Consider the following 20,068-nt stretch of genomic DNA (forward strand, 5'->3'; position numbering starts at 1 on the left):
ATTACTCACATATTCTAATTCAAAAATATTCAAAGCTACGATAGACCTTACATGAAGAGACTAGGTGACTCGAGAACAAAGAAAGTAATTAGGACATACAACAAATTTTCAATATAGTCAAATGTGTTTGACAACATTCCACAAATATTATAATTTCATAAATATTTAAAAGTTACAATAGAACTTACATGAAGAGAGCACACAGCCTCAGAATCAAGAAAGTAACTAGAACAAACAATCTATTTTCAATATCATAAAATGTAATGAGAACATTCAATAAATAAAAATTATTAAGATGGTTTAATCCACAAATATTTAAAGCTTTAAAGGAAACATAAAGTGATATATAGTGTGCTTGAATCCTCGTAGCTATTCTAGCTAACTAACTTCTTGCACCTATAGATCTCGATCTTCAAATGTCACTTAACTGTTTACTTATGCCTATTGTTATGGGTTATCAATAGTAAAGACAAATACTATGGATATCATTATGTGTGGAAGGATAAAAAATGATAATTTCAAAGTGTTGTCTCAAACATATTTTTTATTGTCCTTTTATCCGCTTGCTTTGACGACTACAATTGATCTACTATTTTTATACAATTGTATCAATTATTGTATACCCTTTGGTAACATTAAGCTTGAACAATTCATTTATTCTTTTATTAAAGAAAAGATAACTATCAACACATAGATAAATTTATGATTTTCTAATAGATTTTAAATTTAGAAAATCCAACATACAATAATTGAAATGTAAACCATAACTAATACTCTAAGCAAAGATGTCTCCCTACGAAATCTGAGAAATATGACTCTTGGGTTATCTTTAATTATTTGAATTATTCGAGGGGAATTAACACCATGATCATGATGGTCACCAAGGATTCCTAAGTGGGCCAAAAGGCGTCTCCATAGTCTCGACATTCATACATGTGTCAACGAGTAGAGGAGAGGAACCAATAGTCGTGATAGCTAACTTCGTCAACATGTAGCCGCTACATGGGATGTCGTAAGACCTTCGTCTTTTTTTTGAAATGTAAAATGGACATTGAACTATCTACAACTAAGGTTTGAAGGTGTGACTCATCACACAACTCGTTAAAATAGTGCACCTAGTGAAATGTGTCTAAAAAATGACTTTTTTAACATTCGACCAAAGCTTAATTTAAAAATTTCTACTAATTGAATTTAAAATTATCACTTGTTGTTAATAGAATATTGTATAACTATATGAAATGTAACATATATGCAACTTAAATGGACCAAATAGTTATTATTAATCATAAATATTTGTTATATATAACTTTTATAAATAACACAAAAAGACACACACTTTAACACAAAAAAATTATTTGTTGTTATAAAAATAACACATTATTATATAAAATACAACATATATCCAACACAAAGGGACCATTAGTTGAATACTATTTTTTTCTCACAATCTCACACATTTCATAAGAAAATACAAGGCATTTATTGGTATTCACCTTTTATATTTGTGATGATACATATTATTGATATGGTTTACTTTATGCATATACATTGCTACCCCAATAGTTGTACACATAAGAATAGTATGTCTATACTGAGATATCAATGTTTATTTAAGTGAGCATATTACGTTTTAAGTGACACACACATATTAGATAGCTATGATATTTTGTTTGAAACAAAAAGTTATTTATTTCACTCATTAATGAATTCATTTATTTATTTTTTCTATAACATTTATAAATTTTCATGTGTTCAAATATTGGTATATTTTTTATCAACATTTAGAATTTTTTATATTTACAAATAGATCAATTAATTACAATATATAGTAAAAATATGTTAGAAAATTGGACTCTATGTTCACAATAGGATGATCGACTATTGGACCCCACTTAACTATTGGGTCCTCTCCCCTATTTCGACCAGTGTGAACTGGATAAAGTTAAAGCCCAACCCTTAAACATTCCATGTCGGTTTTCTTTCATTTCAAGCAATGAATACTGGTGTAATGGTGTGTCCATGATTGTGATGCTCGCAAATGATTCCTCCCGCGCTCTTCCCTGGCAAGCCACGTCTACTGAGTTTAAGCATTGCATACTGTGCTGTAAATGGCTATTGAGGATGCCTGGCCCTCCTCTGCTTTTAGCGGCTCCATCAACCGCTTTGGTCATTTCTTATCTTTATCAGTACTCCCGCTTCTTACAAATAGTTAGCACTACACCTTCTCAACAACACATTTTCTTTCAATCAAATTTATGTTGTCATTGTTTCTTCCTGTCAGAGTTCAGATCGAATCCATCTCCATGGCATCGACTTCTACTTCTAGTTTTAATACTGAAAGTGAACCAGAGAATGCGCATACAGACGGATCTGGAGAAATTGTTTCCTCTTCATCTACTTCTGCTACACCGTCCGCGGGAACCCTGTTTTCATCCTGTTTTAGCTGGTGTTCTTTCTTACTCTCTCTCTGTTCAACTAAATCCCATTCTGTGGCTTTTACGTCTACCTTTTGTACACATGCCTTTGAACAAGTTACACCACCTCCTCCCACTTCCACAATGATGGAAAGAAAGCTGCCCTACGATGTATTTATAAATCATCGTGGCCCTGATGTCAAGGAGGGACTCGCTACTGATATCTATAAAACCCTAATTGGCATGGGTTTGAGGGTTTTTCTTGATAAAGAAGAGCTTAATTTGGGGGATTCCTTGCCTACAGAAATACAAGAGGCAATGCGTAGCGCTGCGCTTCATATAGCAATATTTTCCAAGAATTATGCACAATCCCCGTGGTGTCTGGCGGAGCTTTCCTTTATGCTCAAGATGGGCACTCAAACTGTTCCCATTTTCTATCATATTGAGACCGCTGATATTCGATATGCGAAAGGAGTCTATGCTGAGGCGTTTTCAGAGTACGAAAAGAAAGGCAGGTATACCCCAGAAAAGCTTCAGGAGTGGAAGAAAGCGCTCAACCATGTTTCATATAATGTTGGTGGCATCATTCATAATGAAGAGTGAGTACCAAATTCTTATCTCTTGCACTAAAACATTTTCTTATGATCTTCTAGATTTTGTGCATTTTCACTATTCTTAACTTTCACTAGACATGTCAAATTAAAGCAATGGTTGTTTTATTTCGTTCTGTTGTTCTATATGTTAAGTGATGAGTTCTGTCTCGTTTTGATTTTGTTTTATATGGTCAGTGATGAGGGGAGCCTGCTCAAGAATATTGTCAATCGTGTTTTGAAATTAATAAAAAAGGTACCGTTTGTTGTTTCCAAACATCCGGTTGGTCTAGAAGAAACAGTATTGGATTTTGACAGGACAATGCTTCACTCTGCAGAAAGCTCTCCCACTGTGCAAATTGTGGGAATTTGGGGTATGGGTGGTTCTGGCAAAACCACTCTGGCCAAACAATTGTATAACAATAAATACGCAAGTATGGAAAAGTCTAGTTTTCTCTTAGATGTTAGAGATGCTGCTTCAAAAGGTGCGTTGCACAATAAACAGAAAAAACTCCTAGAGGACCTCGGTCTCCAAGGTCTATCAATTGATAATGTAGAAGAAGGAAAGGGAATTATTGCTAACCGTTTGAGATTTCTGCGGGTGCTCATCGTTCTAGATGATGTGGATAATGAAGATCAACTAGATGCTTTAATCCCCAATAAGGACAGTCTTGGATGGGGTAGTTTGATTCTAGTTACTACCAGAGAACATAATGTCCTTCGACATTGGGGAATTTCATCTATTTATAGAATGAAATTGTTAGATCCACCTGATGCCAAACAACTATTTTGTTGGCATGCTTTCTTGAAGCCTTCTCCACCCCAACAGTTTGAAGATTTGGTTCAGAGTTTTATAAATGCTTGCAATGGATTACCCTTGTCTTTAAAGATATTTGGAGCACAATTATATGGTAAATCTAACAAAGATTATTGGAAAAATGAATTGTGTAAGATCTCCAAAATACTGCCCAAAGATATCAAAGATAGACTTAAAATAAGTTATGATGCTCTAGATGATGAAGAGAAGGAGATATTTTTAGATACTGCATGTTTTTTCATTGGGGAGACCAGAAATTCAGCCATTGCTACTTGGGATGGATCAGGGTGGAATGGTTTGCATAATTGTGAAAGGCTTTCTAGTAAGTGTCTTATTGAACTTGATGATAGTGACTGCATCTGCATGCACGATCATTTAAGAGATTTAGGAAGAGACATGGCAAATCATCAGTCACCTTACCGAATCTGGTCTACCCAGCAGATTATTAATGTTGAAAATGAAGCAAAGGTAAAAAATAATAACCTTCTTTGTCTGCTTGTATTTGTTTGATTCTCGTTTCTGATAAATTTATTTCAGAATAGGATTGATTCATTTTTCTCTTAACAGAGAATTGGAATTCGAGGAATAATAGCCACAACTGCTGGATCCACAAGGGAAGGGGAGGGCTTTCCTCTATATTCCCAGGGCAGGAAGATCACAATTGACACAAATAGAGGATATTATAGCCTCCCGGCCTATTCACTTGGAATTAAAATTTTCCATGTCAGAGGAAATAATTATAATCAAATCATTGCTGAAATATCAAGAGATCTGGTATGGCTTCGCTGGTTTGAGATTGAGGGGAACAACCTAGGTTCACTGGGCTCATTGAAAAATTTGAGGGTGTTAGAACTCTATGAAAACCAGTTTTCAAATCACCTGTTAGAAGAACTGTGGGTGACTGACAAGGATGTAAGTATTTTTTTTTTTCAACTATTCAAAAGTTTTATTTAAATATCTATGTTCTAAATATAATGTTTTATCAAAATTTGATATTTCAATTTCTTTAAGTTAATTCTATTCACTTAATATCTCAATCAATCAGAAAATCTGATAAAAAGTCACTGCCCACATGAAGGATTTTCTTCTCATCTGAGAGAGTGACACACTCTGTTGCAGGCTCCTATGCAGTTAAGAGAGTTGGTTATTTTTGGATTTAATAATTTTCAGAGATTTCCAAAATCAATAGGATGTCTCAGGGATTTAAGAAAGATAGTCCTGAGAAACACATTTTGGAACCGGATTGGAAGTCTGCCAAAAGAATTTTGCCTTCTCCAATCGTTAGAGCACCTGGAGTTGTCCAGTTGTCCACAGCTATCATTGCTACCCAGAGATTTTGGCCTCTTGAGAAACCTGAGGCATCTCGACTTGTCCAATTGCGAGATCTTGAAGAGGTTGCCAGTCTCTTTTAAGGATCTCACTCTCTTGCAATACCTTGAATTACAGGGATGTTCGAATCTCACCTTAGATTGGCACATTCTACAAAACATGACAAAGCTCGAGTACTTGAACATTTCCGACTGTAAGCGATTGGAGGAGATTCCCGACCATCACATCAATCAGCCGAGCAAGCTGCGAGCCATGGGGATTGGAAGTGAGTTGCTCACATGTTTGCCGACATCTTTGGGAGATTTGTCATCCCTGACTTCTCTTCTGATTAACAAATGTCCCATGCTGCAATGTATACCAGACTCTCTGGGGCATCTCAGTCTCTTAAAGTCTTTACAGATATTGAATTCAGGAGTGCAATCTTTACCAGAATCAGTTAGGCAACTGAATAATCTTCAAACACTCTATATTCATGGATGCCCAATCCGTCAACTGGATCTCCAGGTCGGATCATTTGCTTCTTCTCTCTGCAACCTCAAGTTCTTAAATTTGTTTAAAACAGAAGTGGCCGAGATTTCCATCCCTCAGGACTGTTGTCCAGGCCTTGAGACTATCTTCATTGACTACAATAAACATCTAACGGAGATACAAGTTCTACCAATTACAGTGAAGAACATAAGATTGTCGGAGTGTACAATGGTGAGGAGTATAAGTGGTTTGGGTGGTCTGCTAAGCCTTCAGTGGCTGATCATAACTGGGTGTACTGAGTTGGATGCGCTTCCCAGTTTTGCGCAGTTATCTTCTCTCCGTGTATTTGGGCTCAAGGGTTGCTACAGAATTAAGAAAATACATGGTTTGGAACATTGCAGAACGTTGGAGGAGCTGACAGCAGCAACGAGGTGGGAAGAAGTGGGCATAGAAAGTTTGGAGCTCATGGAAAGATTGAGGATTGAGAAACTCGCAACAATCAGTAGATTAGGGGTTGAAGGTTGCATTCAGAACATGAAGGTAATAATAGTTTATAGGCATTTAGAATTCTAATTATTTTCAAGTGACTGAATGTTGTGTATGGAATTTTCAGAAATGGCCAGATGAGATTGTTTTATGTACGCGGGCAGTCCCTGCTGTGCGCTCACTTGCAAACCGTGCCTTTACCAATCTCTCCGACTCTGACTGGGATGGTAGCCAGAGTATCAATTCCAACGCCCATGGAATTCTGGTATGCTTTATCGTAAAATGTAAATCTCCAAATATGCATCTGGCGTTAGTGGGTGATAAAGAAATTATATCTTCCATGGAGGTGGAGAAGGGTAAATGGTTATTGATAGCTCTATTCTCACAAGCTTCCAAGTGGTACAGAACAGAGAAATACGATATGGATGCACTTCCTTCAGCATTCTCGTCACAAGAGGAGTTGGCAACAAGGACAGGAAGGCTGATGACAGTAAGCGGAGCACAGCCCGTGAGATCAGGTATAGTGGAATTACAATTATCTTTAGCTTGGGACACGAGAGAAATCAGAATCCCTTCAGATTGGGAAACTTCAGAGGTTAGAATTAGTGCGACCCCTTCATATGAAATGGAAAGAAAATCGGTTGTCAAGGGAGAGATGAAGAGACTTAGGGAGGCTTTCATCTGTTTATGGCAGCATCTATCAAATTGATATTGCGTTATTCATATTATATTATATGAATTAAAACAAAATTATTTTGACGGGGTTGAAGGATTCAATTGTAAACACAAACACATGAATTATGAGGGATAAATAACTACAGACATAGAGTGTAAGTCAACTCTAAATGCTTAGCACATTTTACCTCATATTTTCATGCAGCTGCTTATTTCTCTTTTGTTTTTAAAAATAAGCATAAGAATGTCTCCATGTAATTTTTTAACTAGTACAAAAAGATAAATCAGAATCTTCTATTTTCATAGAGCAGCTACTATTTAACAATCAAAATTAGACTATTAAAAAAAGGAAGGGCTGAAATATGCTGTGACTGCAGACTAAGAAAAAGACCAGTTGTCTTCATAATTTTTCTTTCCTCTATTTATACATTTGCCTCCATTTTCTCTCCCTTCAAAATTTATATGCATATATTATTATAAATACAAATAGTTACCCTTAATATTTCACCATCCGTGGGTGTTGGTGGAAATTATTTCAGAGGTTGTAAATTTGGACGTATGTTATATTCTCTTTTTTTGTTGTTTTCTATTAGGGGTTTTGTTGAAACATATTTAGACAGCTTGGCCTGAGAGCTCAGGTGATGTTAAATAAAATGAAGATTGAATCTCTTTAATTTTAAAAACTTGTTGCACTCTATTTTTTTTGTTGTTGATGAGCTATCAAGGCTCCCAAGTTTTCTATGCCCTCTTTGATCTGACTTCTCTGAAGATTTCACTTGTTAGAGAAATTGGTGGTGGTTATTGGGTTTCATGGATTTTAGTTTTTAAGTTCTATTTCATCTTAGTTTTTCATTCATTGTCCTCTTAGTTTTCTCAATCCTTATTGATATTTTTTGGTGTCTAGAGAAATTGATAATGGGAATTGGAATTTGATTAAATGGGTATCGGGATTGATTAAATGGTGCATTATTTCCTCTATGGACTAATTTCTTGTATTGATTTTGTTTCCCTCTCTAATTGATCAACATGCTCACCATAAAAGTCTTGTTGATGCTACATTCCAGAGGATCCCGTAGGAATGTTATTATTTGCATGGAATTGTATTGATCTTGTTGCTATTTTATGTTTTTGTTTCTATACAATAGTTACTTATCATTTTTAATTATGTTCATTTGCCTTTACTTGGATACCATAAAACTCCCTTAAATTTCAATAATCGTTGCATACTCTTAGCAAATATTTGTCTTTTGATGTGCAAGGATTGTCAAAACCTTTGAAAACATATAGATCTTTGTAATGTCCCCACTAACAAGGTTAGTTAAGGACAAGTAATACCTGCAAGAATAAACGTTAGAATCACAAGAATAATAAAATTAACTATATTATTGTACCCTCTAAGTTAATCCCAATCTTAAGGACATCTCCAAATCGGGCTTCATAGCTCATAGCTACTTCATCGTCATTTCGGGAGCGCACCCCTTAAGATTCTTCTTGGAAGCATCCTCTATCCAAGGCCAACGACATATGCATATGTTTGACAACATTATAATATTCTAGCAACAAAGAGAATTCTCGGCCATGGTGGTGGGTTCAAGGTGTTAATTTGCCTTGCTACCCCCATGCTTCGAGTCTTATAATTCTCCTAATAGATTAATGTATTATTACAGAAAAATTTACTTATAGAAATTATGAGAAATATAGACAATTATATTCAATTCTAATGATTGATATCTAGGAATATTACTATTTCTACACATATTTGAGGATCCCTTAATCTGGCTTCCTAACCCTCTAGGAGGATCCCCTATGTTCATGAGGAGCGACCTACATATGATTATTTGACCTTCTTTCCTATAACTACCTTTCAAGTCGGGCTTCATAATCTTCTAGGAAGACCCTCTAGATTTCTTAGAATGATCCTTGATTAATTAGTCATTATCCTTCAAAGACCTACGAGACTATCTTAACACGTGTACTACATTTCTCTTCAATGGATTCATTAATAAATAAAGTCATAAATATATTAAATAAATATAATCCATAAACATACCTTTCTTACCATTGTCCTGGTATTTATCATACCCAAATTTCAAAATTTTCAATCAAAATGTGCAAGAGGACATAAAAATTCAGTCTTTAAAGTGTTTGAAGACTTATCTAATTCTTGTTAGTCCCATGATTTCAAATCCTCCGGCTAATCACTAGCTCTACCGTACACTTCGAATTTTTGAATTCTGTTTCTTGAGTCTCAAATTATCAACAGTTAATGAAAGACACCAAAATACGTATTTTCAACCAAATCATTAACTATTAACATTTTAAAAGGTTAAGGTTTGGGGGTCAAAACACGTATTCCAAACCATTAACCTTTAAAAAGGTTAAGGTTTAGAGTCCAAAACACGTGTTTTACTTTAAAATCTTAATCTCTTCATCAAAAAGAGGTTAAGATAAATTTTGAAACACGTATTCTTAACCATTAACCTTAACCTCTTGTCCAAAAAGGTTAAGATTAGAGGCTCAAAACACATATTTTTGAGACGGTTATTAACCTTTTAGTTGATAAAAGTAAAGAAAATGAAAGGTAGAGAGAATGGGTATAATACAAAGTCAAAGAAAAGGCTTCCAAGTTTGACAATAGCATTCCTATTCTCAATTCCTATCTCTATCCTCAATTTTTAAATTTTTTTTTTTGATACTCAAGTTCTAGACATTCTCAACAATTTTTAAGAACAAATTATCCTATTGACTCCTGGTTGCAAGCAACTGCTACTATACATCTATGTAGACCAAATAACCAAATTTGAGGGAGAAATTCAGTCACAACATCCCAAACTTGGACTCGTCTATGATTAGCAAAATTGTTGAGAAGAATGTGTTGTAGAAAAATACCTAGTCATATATATAACAAGCAATTTGTGGATCCAATGTAAACATTGAAACAATAAAAAATCACAAAGCCAAGTTCGAGAGGGAAATTCAATCCCAAAAACTTCCAAACTCTTAAATGACCAGAAAAATGGACAAAAACCCTAGACGAGAGATCCACAAATTATAAGCCATTAAATATTTGCACTTTGAAATTATCTTGAATCTTAGTATTAGAAAACTTAAATACTTCACCAAAGTAGCAAACATTTTGAATCTGGCAAGCCATGTATCAGAGACAAATAAATGGTTATTGTACCTTGTTTGAGGAGGAAATCGGCAATTATGATCAAGTGTGGTAACACACATTACAAGCAAAAAACACCATCCAATACCCATTTGAGCCCCCTTGCAAATGCCAATGCATATCTTCAATTAGTAGGTAGCTGCATTGCCAACAATGGGTCCTCAAAAGGTAGGAAAATTCACTCTTTCATTACCGACAGGGGATTTCCATTTGCCACAAACTCTTCTTTTTTAAAAATAAGATTATCAACATGTATGTCAAGTGTAACTATTTGGTGGATGCTCACAAGGTTTTCGATGACATGAGAGAATGAGATGTTGTTTCATGGAATGTAATGGTTGTGGTGTACAGAAAGCATGACTGTCCTCATGAAGCTTTGGCTCTATCCCACCAAATGCAACAATTAGGTCTCCAACCTGATCCATTCACCCATGCCAGCTATTGGCATTATGTTGTATTTTTCATTAGTGATAACACTTATTCAATTCTAAATGCTTATTGAGCTCATCACTCAGTCTATAGTTTATACCGAGCATTCAGTGGTTACCTTGTAAGTTCAGTAGTTAAGCAGTTCACACCGAGTTTTCTACTATTTGGTCGACTCAGTAATATTTTGTTTACTTATGTTTTAACCAACCTTGCAATTGTAATTATTGGAATGGTATATATGTAATGTATTGTATCATTTGTAATGTATCCATACTATTATCATGGAATGTTAAGGAATGGATATGTAATGTTTTGAGAAGAGTGAATGTGAATCAATAGTAGAGCAAAGTATTCAACAAGGTCTACAAGGAGTAGCAAAGACATATTAGTCACAAGAGGTGATCTGTACTTCAAGATCTATTCAACAATTAAGTTGTAAGTCAGATCTACTATTTCATCCTGACAGGTGATTCAGTTTTCCAAATCCTTTAACAAGGTAGACTTAACAGTCTTTGTATAAATCTCCTAACAGAGCACATACTTCATTGTATGTTTGTAATACCTCTAACAAGGTGGACTTAGCAGTCCAAATTGCTCCTAATAGGGTAGATCATTAGAAGTGGTCAATGTAAGCCCTAACAGGCCAACTTTATACTACAATAATGAAGTTTTGTGGGTATCATCCCCACCCCAGTTTTACTTTCTATTTGGAAGGTTTCTGGATCACCAAAATAATGCGTTCATGTGTTATATATGTTTATCTTTTCTCATGCATGCAGTAGATTAGAAGAATGAATGGTGAATGATTCATATGTTTTAAGTGCTAAACTAATTTAAAAGTTTTGAGGTTACTAATTCACCCCTCCTCTCTCAGTAACCTAGCTAGTCTTGATTATTTCCAACAATTGGTGTCAGAGCATTGTGGTTCTCAGGATAAAGTTTGATAGCTTGAGCAAAGATCAAGGACAATGGAGATATTCAAACTTGACAAAGCTATTGAGAATGAGAAGCTAGATCTGGAAATGGCCATAGCTCAACTCAAGGAAACAAAGGAGCATCTTTCCCAATCCCTAAAAAGAAGGAACTTGCAAGACAAATGAATGACCATCAGAATATTGAAGAAAAGATTGAAGACATTTTCCCATCAAGTAATTCAGATGAAGATAATAAGGCAATCAAAGAACTCCTAGCAAAGAATGGCTCTTTGCAAGGAGAGGTAAGAAAATTGAAAAGAGAACAAGAAGTTTAGTCAATAAGAATGTGTGAAATCTTGGAACAAAGGAATAAGGTAAGTGAAGACTTGGAGGTAAGGAACAATGCAAATCAAAATCAATCCCTTTAGCAAGAAAGTCTTATCTATCATCTCTCCAATGCAAATGAGGAAATCATGAATATGAGATCTAAAAATGAAAACTTAAGGAATGATCTAATTACTAAAAGATAGATCAATGAAAGATTAAAAGCTGATCTAATCTCTGAAAAGCAACTCAATGAAAGGATGATGAAATCCCAAGTAGACATGGATCAATTGAATCAATAAAGTGAGTAGAATCTCTATAGGCAAAAAGGTAAAGCAGGACTTGGTTACAAAGAAGAAGGTGAATCCTCCAAGCAAGGTACTCAAAGGAATCAAAGCCCTACTTGCAATCACTGCGGTAAGTTAGGTCATACATCAAACAAATGTTGGAGCAATAGAAAGGAAAAATTCAATGGAAAATGCTACAATTGCAGTCAACATGGTCACAAGCTAATGAATGCAAGGAGAAACCAAAATTTGAAGGTAAATGTCACAAATGCAAGAAACAAGGCCATAAGGCATCTGAATGCAGATCAAAACCATTCAATCTAGCTAAAAAAATTGTCAAAGCAATATTTGGTTGGGATTAAAACACTTGGTGTAGATGTCACTATTGTGGAAAATATGGACACATTGGCATAGATTGCACGAGGCATCACTTAAGAAAAAGAGATTCAACAGTAAGATGTTACACATGCACTGAAATTGGTCGCATAGCTAAAAACTACATGAACATAGGAAGAGTTGAAGAAGAAAAGAAAGCTAAAGATGATAACATCATGAAGTAGATGAGACAATAGTGGATTCCTAAATCTACCAAGTAGATCAGTCCAAATGATGGCAATATCACTCAAGAAGTGGGTGACTCCACCATTTCGAATTAGATTCTTCAAAGAAGGGATATGAACTACATCTTCAATCTATATCTTGAATAGTTCCAAATGGAAGAAAGTAGAAGATCCAAATCAGTATTTTAGATACAAAAGGATCACATGAGTTTAGTTCATACTAAGTAAGGTTGGTCACTGACTCAACTGAGCTAGGTCAGGAGCAATGACAGTTTTGTTTGATCGTCGAGTCACAATTTTTTACCAAGCTAGTAAGTGGATGATAGTCTATCATGCACTACATCAGTATGGTACTTAACATTAATGGAAAATTTTCATCAAAAAGGGTAGAATTCAACTCCATTTTTCATCACGTCTTTAGTATTCTCAAAGCAAAGAGATTTCCAAGTGCACTCAAGCGATTCCAAGGGATTTTGAGCGAATTTGCAGCTAAGAAATTTGTTTGAAATTTTCTTTCACTTACCGAGCAACAATGGCATCCGGAAGCACCAACAATAGTAAGGTGAAAAGGGGTTTAGAGATGTTGGTCAAGGGTGTAGAGTGGAATGCACCAAATCTCAAGCTAGTTCCAACAATGGCAGAGGCGCTCAACCCTAATCGTGTACAATCACAAATTCCACCAAAGGTACTTTTGATTAATGATATCCACACTCATTTTAAGTGTTCAATTCAAGGGATAGGAATCCTAGAAATGGATAGTGCTTTAGAGGAAATGCGTTTTGATGGCTCATTCAAACTTGAGCATAAGCATCTTGAAACAAAAGGGTTGACACACATATCACACCTGCCAAGAAGCTTTCAGATAAAATGGATTAGGTATATTCTTAGTCGTGTACACAATGGTTAGTTATGGTTGGAACAACCCATATTGATAACCAAAAAGATGATTCACAAGATTACTGGCCTTCCCATTCTGAGCAAAGAAAAATCTACCAAAACCCTAGGTCAGGATGAACTCCAAAAGAAAACCCTAGCCGAGTGGGACGATAGAGGTTTGAAAATTAACACCATTACTGATGTGGAATTGAGGTTTAGAATTCATGTAATTTTCCACAAAATTTATCTCTCTAGTCAATTGAACAGTGTGCCGTGTGAGGCAGTGGACTTAGTATTCAAAGTCATGAAGAAAAGCATGGAATTTGACCTGTCAGAGCTACTACTAAAGCAACTAAACAAGAATATGGACAACATCTAGACATCAAAGAACAATCCCTACAAATTTGGTTCTTTGTTGACATGCATTTTCTTCTATGTGCAAAAATTCTTTCCATCCAAAGGTTCTGTCATGTGGAGAAAGGATGTTCCCATTTTGTATCAGATAAATGAGTTTATTGCAGAAATGGGTATAAATTTTGACAACATAATAGACAATTATTTTAAAGATTTCAAAGAAAGAATGAACAACAGGTTCAAGATTCCTCCTAAACTTGTTGAGGATTATAAAGATGATGTATGTTTCATGGTTGACTGTGATAGAGTATACATTCAAGCGGTCAGGCCCCGACTTGCATGGGTGAAACCTCTCCCCTATGAGGTCCATATTGATGAAACCAGGGACATCATTGAAGCACTGGTAAATGAGCTTGTAGATCCCAAGCAACTAGTCTTTGGTATGTACAATGAGGTAAAAGCTAGAATAGAACTAGAAATCAAACTACCTCAAGCAATGATCAAAGGCAAGAGGAAAATTGCTAAGATGAAAACTTCCATTGGTCCCTTAATGCTTATCGAGGGAAAATGAGAGGATGAAGAAGAGGACGAAGAAAAAGAAGAAGAAGAGTAAGAATTAGAAAAGGAGGTAGAGCCAACTAAGAAGAAAGGGAGGGTTATCATTACTAAACCTCCAAAGGCCTCCACAACTGTTTTCACCAAGAGAGGCAAAGGAAAAGGCAACGGTGAAGTAATATTTAGCAAGCCCCAACTTACCTTCCAAGAAAGGCTGAAACAGATGGAAGAGGGAGCTGTCATCACTAACTTCAAGGCTTTAAAGTTTGAAACAAGAACTAACGCCAAGAAGATGCAGAGTGAGGAGCTGGTACTCACCTAAATAGGAAAGTGGAAGTATTCCCCTGACCAAATTGCTCCTGAGATCTCAAAAGAACTGTTAGTAAGATTGCAACCAAGGTGGGAGTCAGCTGCATAAACATCCAAGGATATCTATGAACAATCCTTGAAGAAATTATTGCCAAATCTTACTGATGCAAAAGTAAAGGTAGCCATGAAGAATAATGAAGGTAAAATGATGATCAGATTCCACACATGTTTGATTTTAATTAAGGATATTGAACATGTTGTAAGAGATGCAACAAACATGTGGAAGAATATCTATCATCTGCATAAGCCTAGTGATGATCTAGTTGAGATCAATGATGATGATGGTGATAGTGATGATGAAGAAGATGACAACACTCCATGTGCTACTATTGATGTTGAAGACTATCATGCACTAAGGGTTGATGATGAAGAGAAAGAGGAAGAAGTTGAAGAGGAAGGCAAGGAGGAAGTGGATGAAGAAGATAATCTAGTGAAGATTGTAGCAGAAGTCATTGCTTCCCTTCCTCACTCTCCACCTAAGCCAGCAACGTCATTAGGGTTGGAATCAACTTTAGCAGGATTAATTGCAACTACATCAGAAATATCATCTTCTCCTACCACCTCACAGCTCCAGGTATCTTCAATGGAAGTATCGGTTACTTGATCTATCAAGCTGCAACCTTCTTCATTAGCACTCAAGCAATCCCCCTCACTAGTGTGCATAGTTGCTAGTTCCACAATTGTATCAACTTTTTCTGCACCATGTATAGTAAGTCTACCAGTTTATTCTACAATTTTGTTTACCACATCTTTAATTGCACCAATTTTTGTTCTAGTTAGTTCTTCAAGTGTAAGTATTCTAGCTTGTACATTACCTATTGGTACACCATTTTTGAGAGGCATATCAATTTTGGATACAATCGACACTTCTCTCAGTTTTCCTCTAGTTGGACTAATTCAAGTCTTTTCTGCTAGTCCATCTACATCAACTATTATTTCTATTTCTAAATTCAAGGAAGTAAGCACTGAAGTAAAACCAAAGACTCTTTTAAAACTTCTACTTGCTGGTAAAGCAATTGATGAAGATATAGACTTGGATAAAGAAATTATTATTCCTAAGATAGACTTGGACACTGCCATAGCCAATGAAATGAGATTGGTCAATCAGCTTTTAGATCAAAAGGCAAGGCAGAAGTAGCTAAGAGAAGAGAGAGACATAGAATTCACTATAATTGAAAATGACAAAAATATAATTATTGAGGCCATAGGTGTTGATGTTGATCCATCTCAACACATTTTGTTACAATTAGAAGAGGTTGTAAATAAGTTTAATGAGGACACTTCTGGCCAAGAGAAGCTCATTGAGAAGGCAGAGAAGAAAATTGACAATAAGGTGCTTGAGCACATTGCTCAACACATTTCAATAAAGCAGGTAGAATTATCCACAATTTTGAGCAACCTTGAACAATCCTTTACAAATGTAACATTACTTTTTGGCAAGCTTTGTGATGTTATCGAGTATACCAAGGATATTAAGGGAAAAAAAAAAGATTGATGTGGACATGAAGGCTAGTGTTCAAAAGTTACAACTTGACCCTAGTTCAAGCTCATCACATCGCATGAAGGTGAAATTTTTGTCAAAAATGCAGGCAGAGCTACTTAGAGAGGAAGCTAGGATCAGGTCTACACTGATTGACATCTAGAATATGATCCTTCTAGTTATGGACCCAATACAGAAACATATTGCATATTCAAAAACACTGGTCCAAGATAACAATTTTTCAATAGCAGATCATATGATTGAACTTTCTGCAGAAGTTCAAGTGGCACTCTCCACTTGCAAGATTTTGCAAGATAATTGATATAAGACATTTGCTCTTATTCTCAATGTACACTTCGAGTTTCTCTCACATTTTAGTGTCTCTATTTGAATTTATTGTATATACCCTTTGGCATTATTGTCAAAAAGGGGGAGTATGAGATGAACAAGGGGAGAGAACAATGGGAATAAAGAGATTTGTGGAGAAATAGGGAAGAAAATAGATTGATATATGTATAGATAAAAGCTATGTATATATTATGCCATATGTATGGGGGAGATATGTAAGATATGTATATACAGCAACTTTACAAAGATGAATTTTAAAAAATTAGAATATCAATGTACATAAGTTTTGGCTCATAAGTAATTTTGTCACTAATGCCAAGGGGGGAGATTTTTGGCATTATGTTGTATTTATCATTAGTGGCAACACATATTCAATTCTGAATGCTTACCGAGCTCATCACTTAGTCTATAGTTTATACTGTGCATTCAATGGTTACCTTGTAAGTTTAGCAGTTAAGCAGTTCACACCAAGTATTTCTAAAGCTACCGTGTGAATGGGCAGTTCAACAATATATATCGAGCTTACAATGTTCACCAAACAAATAATGATTACCGAGCTTCACAGTATCTACTGAGTTATCAGTTTGCATGATATGAAACTAGTTTCTACCGAGCAATAGATGTGTAGTGTTTACCGAGTGACAACAAGGTAAACAAAGGTTTCAGTATTCACCGAGTGACACTATATCTACCGAGTCTCCAATGGTTACAGGGTTCCAAGTTATGTTGTGTGATTAGTATGGACCATGCTTCTACTTCTACCAAGTACATGACAATGCCAAGTAATGCAATGGATGCTGAGTATCAGAAGGTCATCAAGTCATCTTGAAGAGCCCAAGTTTTCTATCGTTTGGCCAACTCAGTAATATCTTTTTTACTTGTGTTTTAGTCGACCTTGCAATTGTAATTATTGGAATGGTATCTATGTAACGTATTGTATCATTTGCAATGTATCAATACTATTATCATGGAATGTTAAGGAATGGACATGTAATGTTTTGAGAAGAGTGAATGCAAATCAACAACAGAGCAAAGTATTCAACATGGTCTACAATGAGCAACAAAGACATATTAGTCACAAGAGGTGATCTATACTTCAAGATCTATTTAGCAATTAAGTTGTAAGTCAGATCTACTATTTCATCCTAACAAGTGATTCAGTTTTCCAAATCCTTTAACAGAGTAGACTTAACAGTCTTTTTATAAATCTCTTAGCAGAGTGCATACTTCAGTGTATGTTTGTAAAACCTCTAACGAGGTGGACTTAGCAGTCCAAATTGCTCCTAACAGGGCAGATCATCAGAAGTGGTCAATGTAAGCCCTAACAAGCCAACTTTATATTGCAGTAGTGAAGTTTTGTGGGTATCATCCCCACCCCAATTTTAATTTCTATTTGGAAGCTTTCTGGGTCACCAAAATATTGTGTTCATGTGTTATTTATCTTTTCTCATGCATGCAATTGATTAGAAGAATGAATGGTGAATGATTCATATGGTTAAGTCCTAAATTAATTTAAAAGTTTTGAGGTTACTGATTCACCTCTCACCTCTCAGTAACCTAGCTAGTCTTGATTATTTCCAACATCTAGCATCCTTCCAGCCTATGCCAAACTTGGAGCTTTGCAAGTGGGTATGGACATCCACCATAGTGTAATGGAAAGTGGGTTTTTGTCATGCATTTTTGTTGCTAGAGCTTTGGTTGACATGTATGTAAAATGTCAAAGCATCAACACAAGGCATGCATACTATTTCAAAAAATGTCTCAACGAGATGTGGTCTCGTGGAATGCAATGATAGCAGAATATGTGCAACATTGGTTCTTTGTCTTTGAAAATTCCTTGGAGACTTTCATACAAATGCAATAAGTAGGTGTGAAACTAAATTGCACAACCTTCACTAGCATCCTTCCAGCCTATGCAAAAATGAGCACTCTAGAATTGCGTACGGACATCCATCAAAGCATAATCAAAAGTGGGTTCTGCTCAGATTATGTACTTGCAAGCACCCTTGTACTAATGTATTCAAACTGTTGGAAGCATTGTAGGTCAACACAATAACTAAATGCATAAATCTCGCACCTTCCTTGCACCCGTGCACAAGCATATTTTGTGAAATATGGAGTTGTCAATAGGAGCATGTTAAATCTAAATGCCATCATCAGTTGCCAATGAAATTGGAAGGACAAATAATATGCCTTCTAACAAATGCCTCAATCTTAGAGGATTTTTAAGTAAATGGAAAGCTTTCGAATTGGTTTGAACACAGAGTGGATCATTTTTGAGTAATGGTTGTCAACATCTTTGTTGTACAACAAAAATTGCCCCTTAAAATTATTCAACTTATCTTTTGTCCCATATTGATGTCTTTATACAGAAGGCACTACTCATAGATAGATACATCGAATGTGGAAATATAGATTGCAGTATAATTGTTTAGTTGAATGCCTCTTGGGTATACAACAATCAAAATATAGTGATGGGTAAATAGTGTTGCATTCGAGGACAAAGTACCAGAGAATGCGCATATATGGGTAGAGGTAGGATTGAACACTCTATTTTGGTGCATCAACTCCTTAGAATAGATTAGGTAGTTACTTTCATGTATTCCTTCTCCCTTTTCTCTTCAAGTATAATTTAAGTGCATCTTGATAGCAAAAGAAGCCGACCTTCTCCAGAGACTCAACCTCATAGTTGAAGTCCCATAGCTTGGAGGTTGTTTCCATGTTTCACAAGGTTGTCCATAGGTAAATCTTGTCAGAAAAGATTGCACCCTTGTCTGAAGTCTTACCTAAGGATAGCCTCGTGAAACATGGAAAGAACCTCCAAGCTGTGAGACTTCAACTATGAGATTGAATCTCCGAAGAAGGCTGACTTCTTCTACTATTAGGATGCACTTAAACTATTTGAACACTATCTAATTTATTCAAAATCAAGATTATATTTATAATTTTAATTTAATTAAATAACATTCATAGTAGCTACTTTATATTATGTTTAATTGGTGCAATGATGCTAAGCGATTGCATTGATGAAGATTGGTACAAATTTGATGAGAGAATTAATTCTTAGATTGTCATTGATGTCAGTTGATTGACTTAGTATTTTTAGTACATTACTAGATATTATGTGATTAAACAATGAGTTATGGTATGTTTCTAAAGTTGTTATTCTAAAGCAAGACAATGTTATGTGTCATGATGTTTGGACTCCCAATGATATGAACAATTCAATCAATTATGTTGGATAAGATCAAACTAGGTGCTAAAAAAAAGGTAAGTGATTTGAATGTTATTTGAATAAAAATATTCAAAAGCACAATAAAAATTTAGAAGAATTAATTCAAACATGTATCTTATATTTCATGTATCAATAAAATGTTCAAATTTAATTTAGATTGATACTACATGTTACATGTGTTATTTGGGATGATCTTTTAGGCTACCTATGTCAAATTTAATACCATATTTTTTTGAGCTATCTTATTCATAGTACAAAACACATTACTCCTATTGGCTAATCATTGCACATACATAAACCCACAACTGCTAGTTATATTATTTTTAGCAATATACGTTGCAAAACTCTACAATATATTTTATGAAGTGCACATTCTCTTTTGCTAA

The 20,068-nt window shown here is 35.3% G+C and overlaps 1 protein-coding gene across 2 annotated transcripts; it reads left to right on the forward strand.

Annotated features, from left to right (window-relative positions):
• Nucleotides 1–1,988: 1,988 nt before the first annotated feature.
• LOC149545192 (TMV resistance protein N-like) lies at nt 1,989–6,938 on the forward strand. 2 transcript variants are annotated; one of them, XM_089790571.1, is made up of 6 exons: nt 1,989–3,013; nt 3,203–4,289; nt 4,389–4,733; nt 4,941–5,654; nt 5,739–6,158; nt 6,232–6,938. In XM_089790571.1, exons 1-6 carry the CDS (start codon nt 2,256–2,258, stop codon nt 6,811–6,813), a joined length of 3,906 nt encoding a protein of 1,301 aa, XP_089646697.1. In that variant the 5' UTR covers nt 1,989–2,255; the 3' UTR covers nt 6,814–6,938. The 2 variants fall into 2 exon arrangements, with proteins under 2 accessions (XP_089646697.1, XP_089646696.1); XM_089790570.1 differs by having other exon boundaries at nt 4,941–6,158.
• The last annotated feature ends 13,130 nt before the right edge of the window (nt 6,939–20,068 follow it).

This window comes from Cupressus sempervirens, chromosome 7, assembly GCF_028749045.1.
Source record: "Cupressus sempervirens isolate cs-2001-9-10 chromosome 7, ASM2874904v1, whole genome shotgun sequence".
NCBI lineage: Eukaryota > Viridiplantae > Streptophyta > Pinopsida > Cupressales > Cupressaceae > Cupressus > Cupressus sempervirens.

What these genes read in the sequence shown, in the direction of transcription:
- LOC149545192 (XM_089790570.1), top strand. Translation starts at nt 2,256, where the DNA reads ATGTTGTCATTGTTTCTTCCTGTCAGAGTTCAGATCGAATCCATCTCC. An exon ending in GGCATCATTCATAATGAAGA is followed by an intron (nt 3,014 to 3,202) that starts GTGAGTACCAAA and finishes TTATATGGTCAG; the next exon opens with TGATGAGGGGAGCCTGCTCA. An exon ending in TGTGGGTGACTGACAAGGAT is followed by an intron (nt 4,734 to 4,940) that starts GTAAGTATTTTT and finishes ACTCTGTTGCAG; the next exon opens with GCTCCTATGCAGTTAAGAGA.